General features: G+C 36.6%; 1 protein-coding gene across 4 annotated transcripts in view; it reads right to left on the reverse strand.

Annotated features, from left to right (window-relative positions):
* Nucleotides 1-1,399: 1,399 nt before the first annotated feature.
* ADCY7 (adenylate cyclase 7) overlaps nucleotides 1,400-15,108 on the reverse strand; it is a 68,187-nt gene continuing 54,478 nt past the window's right edge. For all 4 annotated transcript variants that reach the window (XM_075161184.1, XM_075161182.1, XM_075161181.1 and 1 more), the window contains 12 exons: nucleotides 14,725-14,809; nucleotides 12,925-13,062; nucleotides 11,702-11,764; nucleotides 11,086-11,124; nucleotides 9,521-9,684; nucleotides 8,192-8,273; nucleotides 7,461-7,616; nucleotides 6,607-6,753; nucleotides 6,068-6,175; nucleotides 5,146-5,260; nucleotides 4,431-4,555; nucleotides 1,400-4,314 (listed from right to left, as the gene is read on the reverse strand). In XM_075161184.1, coding sequence (XP_075017285.1) covers nucleotides 4,168-4,314; nucleotides 4,431-4,555; nucleotides 5,146-5,260; nucleotides 6,068-6,175; nucleotides 6,607-6,753; nucleotides 7,461-7,616; nucleotides 8,192-8,273; nucleotides 9,521-9,684; nucleotides 11,086-11,124; nucleotides 11,702-11,764; nucleotides 12,925-13,062; nucleotides 14,725-14,809 — 1,369 coding nt within the window. In that variant the 3' untranslated portion in view covers nucleotides 1,400-4,167. The remainder of the gene's footprint in view (nucleotides 4,315-4,430; nucleotides 4,556-5,145; nucleotides 5,261-6,067; nucleotides 6,176-6,606; nucleotides 6,754-7,460; nucleotides 7,617-8,191; nucleotides 8,274-9,520; nucleotides 9,685-11,085; nucleotides 11,125-11,701; nucleotides 11,765-12,924; nucleotides 13,063-14,724; nucleotides 14,810-15,108) is intronic.

The following is a 15,108-nucleotide window of genomic DNA, read 5'->3' on the forward strand; positions in this document are numbered from 1 at the left end:
GCAAAAATCATTAGTATCTGAACAGAAAGTTTCCCTTTTTAAAATTACTGTGCAACTCTTATGATCACAAGGAAGAGAAATAAACTTTTTAAATAAAACTGATGCAGCCTGATGAATTAACAAAAGACCCGCTTTGTGAGACTGCAAATGTGGATGAATCAGTGTTAGAGAAACAACGCCGTCTGCTCATCGTATTCTAAAACGCCGTCTGCTCATCGTATTCTAAAACTTGAGGGCAAGCTTAGAAACATACCGTGACGATAAGGTGAGACTAACCAACCCACTTGCTGCCAGTAAGTAAAAATACCACATTAATATAGTGCAGTCAACTCTGAGACACTCGCGTAGACAATTCTTATCACTTGGAGGTATTACTAAATGCTATCTGGATAGTGATTTTAGGCTTGCTTGTTAGAAAGGAGAGCGTATTTAGAAAACTCCTAGCATTAAAAGTCAAATCCCTGGTGAATAGCACTGGTCTATTCACCAGAACTGCAGAGCAGACTGACAAGACAGCTTTCAGGCACAGAGAACTCAAGCACCTTTGCAGCGTTACACGCGGAGCCAGCGACTCTTGTACAAGTCGGCTTTTCCCTGTGCTCGTCAGTTACTTTCACACAATCACGCAGTGCTCTCCATAGGTTCTACCGCAGGCATCCTTCAGTGTTGCTCCTGTTTACCCCATGGTTCCAGTATAACCTTGGACTCGCGCAGGAATGACGTGCAGTGCTTCAGTTGATTAGCAATTGCTACCATGCGCACTGGCATGGAATTGAACTAAGAGGTAACTTAACATAATCATGAATTCCACCTTCCACTCCCAGTCTTATGGCCAACATTATCCTTACACTCCTTTCCTTCCTCCTCTCTAAAAATGGCTGCAGAAGCATTTGTTTAATTGTTTTTAAACTTTCACAATTCCAAAAAGCTTGAGCTGTCAACCTGGATTCTTCTCCAGTAGTTGTCCCAGAATAGTTCTTAACCAAGTCGCCACTACAATTTTTTCACAGTCCTAGGTAATTGCAGCTGAAATATTACTACAGGGAATGGATTTTTCCATTAGTATTTTAAGTCATTTTTCATTTTCATGCTACAGAAGAAGACAAGATGCACAACAACCGTGCCAGCCAAATTGTTACTGGCTCACTCGATAGTATCTCATTTCCCATCGCTTACCTTTCATACAGTGCAGTAGGCGGCCACAGATGGAGGAAAAGTGAGTACTGAAATTATTCTTTAGCTGTTGAACGCAAGTATGTCTCTACATATTTTCCACTTACACAAGTCTTTAAAAAAATACAGAGTTTATGAGTAAAAACAATCGTACTAACTCCATAGGGGTATAAGAAATATGCCTCCTCTTCATGGGAATCTCCATTAAAATAACAGCAAAATCAAACAAGTTTCAGGAAGTTTTTTATTTAATGGTAAAAAAAAAAGTTTGTTCTTTAAAATAGATCGCTAATTCAAGACGTTATTAGTTCTTCAAATTAGAGACAGTGCCACTTTTTCAGTTTAAGAAAACAATAATGCTGTAAGGAAGATTTTTCTAACAAGGTTATTTCCTCAATCTTAAATTTCACAGTTCACTCTCGGAAGGACTGCTGAAGACAATTATTTATATACAGTTGCTTCTTAAATTGAACTTTTTCTCGGGTTGAGTATAGCTCTCATATTATACAGTTCCAGTTCTGATGAGAAATTAGAAAGTCATCCTCAGATACAACCCCTTTCTCATTACACGCAGTTTCTAACTTCTCCTAAGCCTTGCACAGTACGGTAACACTGAGCGAGCGCTGTAAGTGCGTAACGTCCTTTTAAGCTGCACCAAAAACCTGCTGCTTCCAGTTGGAAAGCTGCAGCGCTCTCTACCACTTCTGTAAATGAGGTTAACTTGAAGTTATGCCCAAGCAAGTTACTAGCCTGACAGGCAATATAATGTAAACAAAAGCCTTTCAAAATGCCGTTACAGACAGCAAGTTTTCTTTCATAGATAACTTACATTTACATTCTACTAGGTGTGTGAACAGGAACACTTCAGAGCCAGCTCTATCTATAGGCATAACACACTTTTCAAAATATATTCATGAGGCAGTCACTTTATCTAACATGACATCAAAGACTGCTGAAAGGAGCCTTTGACACATGCATGGTCCTTACAAAACAATAAATAAATATCTCAACACAAATGCTTGCTGAGCATCTGTTACTACAAATATACAACATAAAAGAGTAGCAAAAGCTGTTTGAAAGTTTATTCAACTACAACACTGACCTCATACTGACAAGACACCAAGTATGAAACTTCCTTCTTCAGCAGAGTCCACACATGAACCAGAGAACCTCAAACTAAGGTTTTCTAACGTGCTATTTTCTGTTGGAGACTTACTACAAACACAGTTTTGACCTACCAAATTGACGATGGCTATAAGCACAATTTTTAATCCACAGCTGGACAATATTTAGATTTGTTCCTCTCTTGAAACATAGTCACTTCATCTTCTAAAGAAATTACACAGTAATTAGAAAGCGGCAGTGATGCATAGGACTGCTTGTTAAACACTTTTCCAGTATGGTTTAGTAGTAAACCCAGAAATATCAGTAAATGCTGCTTGGTTTGTAGAAGAGTAAGGCTTAACAAAACAGATGTTGAACTCATTAATCATGTGCTCTTCAGTCATGGTACATGTGGTATATCGGGGGAGGGGGCTATCCATCCTTAGTTAAGACATATAATCAGGCACAAGATGTTAGCCTTACAGAATACTATCATTTCCACCAAGAGAAAACAGATTAAGTGATTGCAATAAGTAGAAAAAATGTTAATTTAGAAATTGGCAAAAGCCAATAACAGCCTAAAAACTTTACAAACTAACTTAGAGCAAGTCAATTTCCGTGATCTAATGCCCTATGCATACTTTCAGTATTGAGGCTCTGCTGAAACATTTCCATTATGAATATGTTTTTTCCATACATCCTTTTGTAACCTTCAAAACCAATTTGTTTCATAAACTGCATTGCCTTTAAAAGGTATATAAACCAGCCAGTAGCTAGTCAAATTGAAAAAACAAGAATAGAAAAAAAAAACCCCAAACCCACCTTGAATGCAGTTCTGTTTATACAGTATCTGCTACTGTTTCTAATACTATCTTATTAGTTCTGTTCTTCAGTTTCCAAACAATTCAAAACATTATTTTTTCTTCCATAAGTGCCCTCAAAAATGCAGTCAGCATGCAGAACTCCTGCCGGGTGTCAGCGATACAAGCTGTTATCAGAGCCTGTCTAACCAAGCGTGCAGGATAACCTGCAGGTGCTCAGTGCTCCTCAAGATCGGGTATATTTTTTGAAATTTAAAGCCAGAATTTTAAAGACATTCTCTTATATGACTGTACAAAATGTACATGCAGATACCAAATACAGAGGCACAGAAATACAAAGGAGAACATGTAATACAATGTAGACACTCTGAACTAGACAAAAGTTACTTCTGAACAGCTGTTGGTCATGAAAACATTTGCGTAATACAAGGTGCTACTATGGAGGAGGCGAAGATAATAAAAAAGTGATCTGATACTGTGCAGTTAATTTTTTTTTCCCAAAGGAGCTCAGCACAATTATCATACGTATTTGAGTTTACTTGCATCCCTCTTTCCATCATTCAGCCGTCTTCTGCTGTGAGGTCTGTTTAGCATTAAGAGCAGGATATGCAGTGCCCAGAGTATTGTCTCACACGTCTGTGACCAACGCAATACTGTAAGCAGGTGTGTGTCAAAGAATGAAGCAGTGGAATGTTTTAACGTGGTAATGAGTTCTACAGTGCATGCACATATGTTGTTGCTGGAGCTGTTAAGACTCCCACAGTGCAGGTAAGGAAAGGAACTAACTGAAAATGCTTCATGGCAATTCCAGGTAAATCCTCAAATTATTTCAGGAAAAGGTAGTCTTTTTCAGACTGGTGGTTATGTGTCTTCTAGGAACTTTTCAGAACAACTCTTCTTTCAAAAAAAAAAGAAGAAAAAAAAAATCATTCTCTTGTCTTGAGATGTAGAAGAAATAGGAGCAGTATATGTACTTTTAGAATAAAGTCCTTCACATAAGGAGGGAAATTCTAAGTCTTCACAGAAGGGAGGCAGTTTTAAGCCTATTTTGATTAATTTCATCGTAGCCTCAGTTCAGTCCCATGCCTTGGAATTTGGCAGTCTCGGTGCAAACAAAGTAAGTCCTCAGTTCTCCCTTGCCTTTGACATTAATGAGTCCCCTACATTCACATGAATATCCCAGCTCCTGTAGTATTTTACTCGTTTCTTCTGTGACCTTTGTGTGAAAACAATTAGAAACTCTTGTGAAATTCTTCTGATTATTCACATTTTTAAAAAATCCATAACCAATTAGAAATAATTTCTTAGACATCCCAAGGCTCATACATTTACCTGGATTTTCCCAAGTTCCCCCGTACTCTCCATTCGGCTAGCAACATTAACAGTGTTGCCCCAAATATCATACTGAGGTTTCCGGGCACCAATCACACCAGCAATCACAGGGCCGTGATTTATCCCTGTATAAACAAAAGCAGGTGTCATTACTGAAGTAGAAAGTTATGTGATATCTAGCTTCATTATTAGCCGTAAGTCATATGCTTCAGGGAAAAAAAAAACCCAAACTTAACCCTGCAACACGTTTCTAGCAATCAGCATTACCACTGTTCTATAAACATTAGTACTGAGGCTCAGGAGATGTGAAGTGACTCATTCATCGTGAAATGGGAATCCGAAAAAGAGCTAGGGCAAAGTTCACGCCAAAGCAAAATTCTTCCTTTTCTCCTTTTAATATATAGAAATATGTTATATGATAAACAATAATAGGGTACCTCCCTCTTCATCTGCACCTATAATTTTCTCCAAACTCATCCAGCTGCAGTCTTCGTATTGCTCCCTCCAGTGATTAGAAAAGCCCATCCATGAAGGAGCTTGGCATATGTAAAAAGCTAAGACTACCTTCAGCTATTCAGCATTTTATAATAATCCAAATACTGTGTTCAGTGCTAAGAAGGGCTCCACAGCACTCAAGAATTTACCCAAGTCATCCTACCTCATTTTTAATTTGTACGGAGCTGCGTAGTTCACGTTCTTCACAAACCGAACTTACCAATACGTAAGCGGAAATTGTTAAAGGAATGTCGGTTGATGCCATCCAGTTTACTCATCAGGGCAATTCCATATTCCACCATAATCCCAATGTGAGCATGCTGTCTTTCCTTATCCTACACAATTCATAACATGTATTAATGATCAAATCACAAATGGAAGGTTGTGTCAGGCTACTATTCCAAATCAGTACTATTACTGAATGAAGTATGTAAGGACGAGAGCACTCGTCCTTGTAACTGTGCAGAATTGCACAGTTCAACAAACATTCAAAGTGGATTTAAAAAAACACATTAAATTAAATTGGAATGGCTAGAAGGCGATAAGCATGATATGTTTAAATTTTGTAACAAATTTATGCCTGTCCTTTAGGATTCCAGATTTAATTTTACACGTTTTGTATATATTACACACGTGCATCCTAATGTCATACACAAACCTGCTATAGTGAAAGTGAGCCCGAGTATAGAAACTGGTTTTAGTTCTTCTGGGAGACAAACAGTCTCCGATTCAGATCTAACGTGGCACTTGAGGATTCTCTTTTTGTGCCAGTTCTCAGGTATCACAAACAGCTTACCCTCCAATTCTGAGATGGCCTTTTCTTTGGCAGCCATTCTTTGGCTTCCCTATTAGTAGAGCTATTCTGTTATGCATCTAGAAATGTTAAGCTACTGGAATCAAAGATTAAAGATGTAAAAAGTACGCTGGGGTTACAAACTTAATACCTGCTTAGGAAAAAAAATGGAACTAGGAGATAAATAGTGAATTCAACAGGAGACAATACACTTTTATCAACTTTCCCACATTTCAGAAAGTCACTCTCGGTGATTTACTTTCTCTTTTATATCACATTACATTTTGTTACTTTGCAACGCACCTCTGTACACACAGAATACCAAAGGCAGATTTCAGAGACAACATACCTGGTTGTTCTCTTGGCCCGGCGTAACACTGAGACCAGCTGCTGCCATGTAGGTGCTTCCAATGGTTTTTATTTTTTCAACACCACTAAATTTAGGTTTTAACAAGAGCTATTTGAAGGGAAGGAAAATAGAAGCTTGAGACTTTAATGCCATATTTCAGTGTGGGATTTAACCAGAAATCTTATACTGTCTACAGTAAGCATTAAACATCTCTAGGAATACTATCAATCACATGAAGGTTAGATAAGAAAGTACTGAGGATTAGTTTCACAGTTTTGCTCTACCTGCTCATAGGAGAAATAACAGCTCTGAAGTACTGAAATAAAGTCCTGAAATTCAGGACTTTCAAACTATACTACTAATGCATTAGATGTAATTGAAAAACCCCATCAGATAGGAATATATCTTTCAGGATTGCAAGGCTGAACTCAGAATATTAGTTCAGCGTAACAGCCTCTCTAATGCTCACAGATCTAGTGAAACTTTTTATTTTGCAGTAAATATGTAATCCAGTCCATTTTTGCCAGAAGCTTAATTACCTCATCAAAATCAGCAATGATTTCATTTAACAGCCGCAAGCACTCCAGGCCTTCTTTATTGACATCACATTCAGTGTAAAACACCTTAAAATCTGGTACTGATGCAAACATGACACAGACACAGTCATAAGATTGATGGTACCAGTCCTACAGGAAAACAATATATTCACACATTGTCAGCAGTCACCTTCCACCACAGGTATTCAAAACCATGATTATTGTTTGTAACCAGTAATCAAATTACAGTTTTCCTATGAAGTCAACCACAGTACTGTGCAGTGGGCATCTCTTATTTTATCAGAAACATTAACGAAGCTCATATGCCTAAGGAAAAGTTGAGATATCTATGTATTCTCATCTATTCTGGACAGTGCCAGTCTTATGACACTTACCATGGCTGTGATATCAGCAATATTTATTCTGATGACATGCTGGCAGAATAGGATGGACGTCTTAAAAAACAAATCAATCATTATTGATGAACTTCTCACTGGGGTTGTTATCAAGGAGATACTATCTGTTCCCCAACTAACTCCTTTAAAAAGAAGGCCTATCTTCTCTGGTAAAATACGGTCTTTGGAAAGCAGTAAATCCTTTTTAAATATTTGCCAAACTCAACCTGTGCCCTGAAGCCGAACTACCAATTCTGAAAACAGATTTCAGAGACTGACACTAGAAGTTGGCATTTTTTGAGGCCATCTGGATAGCAGATTCTTGGGTTTATGAAGGTCTTGGCATACAAACAAGAGGCAAAGAGTGCAGAACCTTATATTCTTCTGTGTGCTTGTTAGCATGATGTTCTCTGTCACAGAAGTCCAATTTACTGTCCTTCACATAGTAGAGATTAAACATACCTCATTTCGTTTTTCACCAATGAAATAGGCAGCAACGTGTGCTGGAAGTACATTTTCCAGCAAAAGCCTGTTAACATTCTCCATCGTTTCAAACTGTTCATGTTCTTTTTTAAACTTATTCTTCCACAGACAATCCAGTCGACAGTAATAGTCAATCTGCAAAGGGACCAAATATGACAAATTAAATCCACATAATATCTCGCTGAAAAATATTAAGTCATTTTATTCAAAAAGTGTACTAGCAATAGAGTTTCTTCAAGGCCTTTTGAGCCTATATAGTTATGAGAAATGTGCTTTGAGAATGAAGGTCAGAAAAAACCACAGCAGTCAGTATGAATGAATGTCATTTGGGTACCATCAGGTATATTTACCAAAATAGCATTTTAATAATATGGTGATTATTTTTATCTTAAATTACTGCCTTGATTTAGGATGAATATTGACACATAAATACAGATAGATCCAAATTGGAAGAATTTGAAAGTTCTGACTTCTGTAATGCAAACACTATTGAAAAATATAAAAATGTTCCCACCCTTTCACAGTAAAAATTTTTACATTATCTATAACTAAGTACAAGTAAGTACATTATCTACAAGTACAAGAATATAAAAAAAGATTAAAATATATACTAATTTAGTGCAAAATTTCAATGAACAATACTTTTGCATTTTATTTAAATCAACTTGCTGCAAGTCAAAGAACTAACCTATTGCTTTTTAAATACATACCTGTTTTGCAAGTAAAATTAGGGTTATGTAAAACAGAACCAGGTATAAATTAGTCATTATCCTTGGCTCTTTGATGAAAAGCCTGAAAACAAGAAAGCAATACAAAGTCACCTGTATCCTTCAAGAAAATCCGTATGACTAAGGGTTGGGGGGTGAAGGGGAGGGGAAGAAGAGCATAGCAGAAGAGGGTGTCTTTGTTCAGACATACACCACCAATGCCATCGTTCATTTGTGCCAGTGGCTCCCTGGTTACAGGTCCTATCCTAATAATGAGAAAGGATTATCATTCAGTTCAGTACATGAACTGTGTTTCATGTAATGACAAAATGGGTGCTAAGACCTTGTTAAGTAGCTATTGTAGTGAGATGTTCAAGTAAACTTGGCTGTATCTTTATGAAGCCATCTTAATTTCTACTGCACTGAGTTGCAGCTTTCCTCCCCATACTGCCCCACGAAACCACACCCACAAAACCTTGAAGTAGGAAAAGAAACTTTCTTATCTGTGGAAGGAAAGATGATGACAAATAAAAACCTGAATTGCTGAAACAAAGGCAGCCATTAAATCACACCTGTATATAGTTCCATGCAAATCTGAGCTGCCACTCATATTTCATAGTAAGATCTGTCTTACCACATCTATTAATTTTCACAAATGCATCAAACTAAATTCTCATTATATGAATAGCCTGGGATTAAGAGGCTAAATTAAGAGCTCATTTAGGCTTTTTTAAGCTGTGCTGACAGCTCATAGTTATAGCCTCTGCAAAATAAATTTATCCTAACTTGCAGCTATGACACTATGCTGAGAATCTGAGAAACAGACTTACAAAATGAACAATAAAACCCTTCCACATGATTTCTCTTAAGTATTTTTACAGTTTCTTCAATTAGATCAGGTAAATTGCTGTTACTTTTCAAAACGTGCAGTTAGTGAGGTAAGTAAATGAAGAGTTCACTATCCTATTGACTAGCAAGGTCTCACAAGCACAGTTTGAGCATCAGACTTTTAGCAAGGCTTTTCTTCATAGTTTAACAGAAGATCAACAGTATTATGAGATTAATATTCTACTCCCCTAGTTTTTAATGCAAGCTAAACTTCCAGAGATCTCAGAAGCCATAACACAGAATTTTTCAGAAAACACACACCCTCTTAAGAAAAAAAAAAAGTTATATGGTCTAATATGATTTCCATGTCATTAACTTTTCTGTAACGTTTGTAATGTCTGACTTACATGATTTTGATATTTCAATATTCCAGTAAGTGTACAAAAATCTAACACCCTCTTTAATGAGACATTATTGTCAATTATAAGAAACTTTACACTGCACCTGGTACTGTTGCCATAGAAGCTCAAGTTTCTATGCTGAAGGGTATTAAAAATTATGAGGTATACAGTCACAGCAATGGACAGGAGGAGAACTTTGAGTTCGAAGCTCATTTGAAGAAATACTGAGCAAGCAATGAACCCCAATATGCAGCAGTAAGCATAATACTGTAAAAGAAGAATTTAAAGAGCAGTTGTATTATTCAGGCTTTATGCATAAGAGACTTTCAAACCATAGTAAATGCTCTAAGTTCATGATCATTGTAATTTAAACAGAAGAAATTACAATCACTTGCTACATACACTTAAAGCTTTATTTTTAATTGCACTAAAAGGCTGAACTTTTTTTTAGTTTACTTTTTTGTTAAAGACAAACAAAAAGATTTAAACAAAAAGCATCACACCAACATAAGCAGTGTCAGATAAAAACTGAAGTGTATTGAGAATTTATCTTCTGAAGTCTATTAATTTACACAATCATTTATTTAAAGTTCAAGACTAACCTAAAGTAGATTCATAGCCCAGTGAACAGGCTCTGAACCAGGAACTCCAGCATTCTGGTCCTATTTTTGACAGTGCTCCTTTGTAACCTTAAGCAGATACCACATTCCCATCTCCCCCACCTGTAACATGTGAAGATCTTGACCTGTTCTCCAACCTTAGACACTGCTCCTTCATAAGAATTTTGATGCTAATAAGCATCCAAGCATCAAGCTAGGGCCATTATCCAATGGAATTACTGAAAAACCTCGCAGAGGGATCACAGTTCAGGTGTGGTGTCCAAGGTCAGCATTCAGCTGGGAGCATCAAAACTGTCAGGTGGTACAAAGTGCGTGGCGCAGACAGGATTGCTCCCTGCAGCCACAGGCACAGGTATAAGATGCTGACCTAGCACACTTTAATCTACAGACAACTCCAAAATTAACCTCTGCTTCTGCTCCTCAAAAATTTATTTCTCTTTATGTACAAAGCAGTTTTTCACCCATAATAGCACAGACCTACCACAGATCTGGGACATACTTAGCTAAACAGGTAACGTTTCTGCTGAACTGAATGAAACCAGAACAATTTATGGGGCAACTCAGGATCAGAGCCCGTATAGTAATGTATTAAACCAACTCTGTCATCCTAAAGGCATTGAGTCTAACCTCAAAAAGGTAATGAACACTCACAGGTATAACCCTGAAGCCAAACCTCTGAAAAATAAACCACTACGTAGAGAACATTGAAACAGGTCTGTTGGCCATTTAATCCCTTTCACTCTATCAAGATACTTCACTGGGACACTTGCAAGCACAGCTCTCATCTCTCAAACTCGAACATAATCATCATCCTGTTGTACTGCTTTTTCCTCAAAGTTTTAGAGTCTGAACTTTCAAAAAATTGCAAAGCCATGCTTTATTCAGCACAGCAACAGCAGCTGAAACATCTTGATTTCATGAAGAACTTTTCCGCTGTCAGATACTTTAAAAAGCTGTGTTTCATACAGCAACAGAACCTGCCTGTTGTCAGTAATATATACAATATTCAAAGATCTGGGTTTTAAAGTAACATGTATTCACTACTTACAGTTTCCTCAATGCAGGATTGAGTTGTGTTTCCAAAAGGCTGATTTACAGACATGCAAAAACAGAAAATTACCAGATGAGTACAATGTGCATTATATATGTGTAACTTATCATTTGTCATAAGGACTTGAATGAAAGGGTCCTCACACAACCTGCTGCATGTCCATCATCTAAAGGGGCGGCCAGGTGACAAAGGAGCATTCCAAATATTTGGATGATCTCAAAATGGAATGCTACTTTGGAATTCAAAAGATAAAAAATGAAACACTCAGAAATAATCCTTTCGTGTCATTAGTACGTGCTGAATCTATCCTTATAGAAATGCTAGAGAACACCTTTCAAAGGTGCTGAGTAACCAAAATAAGCCAAAACTTCAGCTTTATCCACAAGTACTCCAGACTTTTGAAAATCCCTAAAAGATGCACAATAAAGCCATCGCTAATGATAGAAAATATCCCTAGAACTGCCTTGTGGCACGAGTAAGTCTTTGTGTTCAATGATTTAAAAATTCTATCTTTATAAAAAGATATCAAAATGCTGCCATCCATCTATATTACACACACCATCCAAGACTCATTTCATCTTAATCTTAGAAATGAAGACGGTATTCTACTCACATAGGTGGTAGCACACAGGTCATTTGATCCAGTAAAGTTTGCAGGTTTGTTCTTTTCAGTTGTCTTGATTTATTGGGGAAAAAAAACAACAACAAAACCAGCATACAAACTTGTTAGCAGGCAGTCACTAGTTTTAAGTTCTTTCTACATGTATCATATAATGATACAATGATATCACTTCTACTTGTATTAAACATATATGGACACACAAGGAGCAAGAAGGTTAAAATTGCCAAGCGTTTACTTCCTTATTTTTTAATTTGGGGTAAAGTTTCACATTACGCCTATGCTAATCTAACAGCAGACTGGCACAAACACGCGGTTTTGTCTCACCCCCCAGTTTCACAGCTGCTGTTTCTGTTTTCTTTTAGGCTGTCTCTGGTGGTGTTCACATGACACCACTCTGAGTCAATTCAAGGACCTAAGCCAGCAGAAAAACAACCCCAACAAAAGAAAATTAAGCATTTTCTGCAGTATAGCTTTCAGAATAAACTCCCCATGGAATCAGAAGAATGGCAGACCAAGCACGTGGGATCAGAAGGACATAACTTTTAGTAGCTAGCTATCAGATAGGTTTAACTGTTAACATGATGTGTCACATAAAGCTTGTTTAAAAAAAAAACACAGCAGAGCGATCTTGAGCATGAGGTTACTCCAAAGGGTAGTTTTTCAGATATATGTACTCCACGTGCAATACAACACTCAAACTAAAGTTAAAAGATAGACACCATTTGCATCTTGGTCTAGCAGTAACTACCCATAATGTCTTTGGTTTTAAAAGAGAGCCAGCTATATTCTTCCCTCCCCCATCTGTGTTATTACTAGCTAGTGCAAATAGCACAGTAAACTGCTTAAAACTTCTACCTGCTACAGCCAAACTTTTAAACCCCTATTAAAAAAAATGGAAGACCATCTTAGTGATGAGAGTTACAATCAACAGTAATTATAAATGCCATCTTGAAAGCAAGAAAAGGTGGTGTAGATTAGAACTCAAGTCTATCACATGTACTTTTAGTTCTACAAACTGGGAGTTTTTACTTTTAATGCTTTTATATGACATCGTGCATTATCCTTGTGTAAATCAACTCACTGCAAATCAGACATTAGAAAAAGCAGCAAAAAGCACAGTACTTGAAAAGAATACAGGAAGTTACTTAAACTGTGGATGTTACACATAATGTGTGTGTGGATGTTCACACAATAAAGATAATGCGATTACTTACCAAGTTAAAAATGGCTATAATCAGCAAGGCACCTATAGTGATGACTGCTAAAGGAAGCCTAAGTAAAGGCATTGTTTCCACCTTTTCCGAGATAGCACAAAGATGGCGCAGGAAAGGCCACTGTTCTGAGCAGCACTTCTGGAAACAAAATTAGTTTGTTTCAGTAGCATGGATAATGCTTTGATACATGGGAAGAAATATTTCTAAATATAAAATACATTTTCTCTGCAGGACAGTGTCAGGAGTCTTCACTGGAATCCTAATTTAGAATTCTGAATCTAGTCATTCAGATTAAATGCCTAATGCCTTTCCACAACTGAAAATAGAGATAATGCTTCCTTATTTCAAAGAGACTGAGTGCTAAAATTTTCTGAATTTCTGCTTTAAAAATACCAAATTATGATCTGATTGAAAGTTCTAGAGAAACATTGCTAAAATATAGTGACAATCTATGTTGTATTTTTTAGTTATAGAGCTATAATGTTATATTTGGAACTACATTTTCAGATGACTAAATCAAAACCAATATAGATAGTTCCCTTTCTTGCCATCCTTATATCCTCCATTTGTTGCTATAAAGAAAAACATCTAGTAAAGCATATACTTTTAATGATTGCAAGCGTTATTCAAGGATGCTATACCAAAACACTCCCAGTGTAAAACTCAAGTCTGGTGCAATTGCAATCTTGGAGTTTTCTTTTTCTTTTCTCCATGTGTTTTTACATATGTAGAAACCATACATGCATACATACACACACACCTCTCTCTCTCTCTCCATATACATATATACACACACACACACATATAAAAAAAAAAATCCATCCACTCATATATATATAAAAACACCATACATACATAAAATCCATACATACTATCTAACTGTACGTTTAAATTAATCATAAAACTTTATCCCATGTACAGAGTGCAATTTTTTTTTTTTCCTTTCCCTTTTACACGACTTGAACCTGGCTCTGTAAGAGATCGGTTCTTTCTGTGACAGTTTTCCTGGGAGACCACCATCACCACTGTGCAATAAGATGATGGTGGCATGTTCTCAACAGAACTTCAGAATTCCCTCTCACCCTTGGTCTAGCACAACATAGGTTTGATGAGTGTAAGGAACTCCCCAAAATCCCTTCCCTCTCCCACCCCTGCCTTCAGATAGTTCTTGGACTGGAGAGGGATCTTTTTTATTTTGCATCGTTGAACTCTGCGTCACTATGGGCTGTCTCTATGTCACTATATATTTTTAAACAGTAATTGCATACATTTAATAATGCAAAGAAAAAGGAACGACAAATGCAAAGTGTCCTAACTGATGTAATGGTGAATTTGCAATTCTAACAGCTATGAAATTGTTGCCGATAAATTATTCATATGTTTGTAATTTTCATGGGGCTTTATAAATGATTATAAAAACTAATCTTGCATTCAAACTTATTTTGATTTTAATATTGTTTCCAGTATAGAAAATACCAGGATTTACAACCAAAATTACTATTAAGGACAAACATAAAAATAAATTTAAAAAACCCAACCCCACTCAGCAAGTGTTAATATCTTCCTCCTCCCTCCTACCCATCTAATTCTACCCAAATAAATGTGAATTACAGTGAGAATTTTCAGACATGAAAATCTGTTTCAGGCAATGAAATCTTCTAGTAACCTAAAGTTCAAAGCTCCTGTAACTCCTACTGAAATAAATAGCTTAATTCATCATCCTAAAAGATAGACCAAGTTGCTGAATTACATCCATCCACTTTTGAAAGCAGGAAGCTTTTTTTTTTTAAATAAACTTACCATACATTTCTCAGCAAAGCACACAAACAAAATAAGTACAATGATGACTGCCACAATGCCAAAGGAAATTCCTAGTTTTGCAGTTCTAAACAGAAGAGAAAACATTAAACAAACCAGTGTTAAATGAAAAAAATTTTCAAACCGCAATTCAGACTAATGTTTGCTAACAGTGTTTCTCTAAATTTAAATAGAATTTTTCTTCTAATAGCACTGGATGACCATAATATTGCACAGGTTATTGTTGCTCTGTTGCACAAATACTACTTTAAGATATTCTACTCTTCACTGACAGCCTGAACCACTACCCCATACATAAACTACATGGAAATTGCACTGAACAGCCTTGAAAAACAAATATACCATAAACTTCAGAATTATCAAACA

This window comes from Calonectris borealis, chromosome 12 (assembly GCF_964195595.1).
Source record: "Calonectris borealis chromosome 12, bCalBor7.hap1.2, whole genome shotgun sequence".
Classification (NCBI taxonomy): domain Eukaryota; kingdom Metazoa; phylum Chordata; class Aves; order Procellariiformes; family Procellariidae; genus Calonectris; species Calonectris borealis.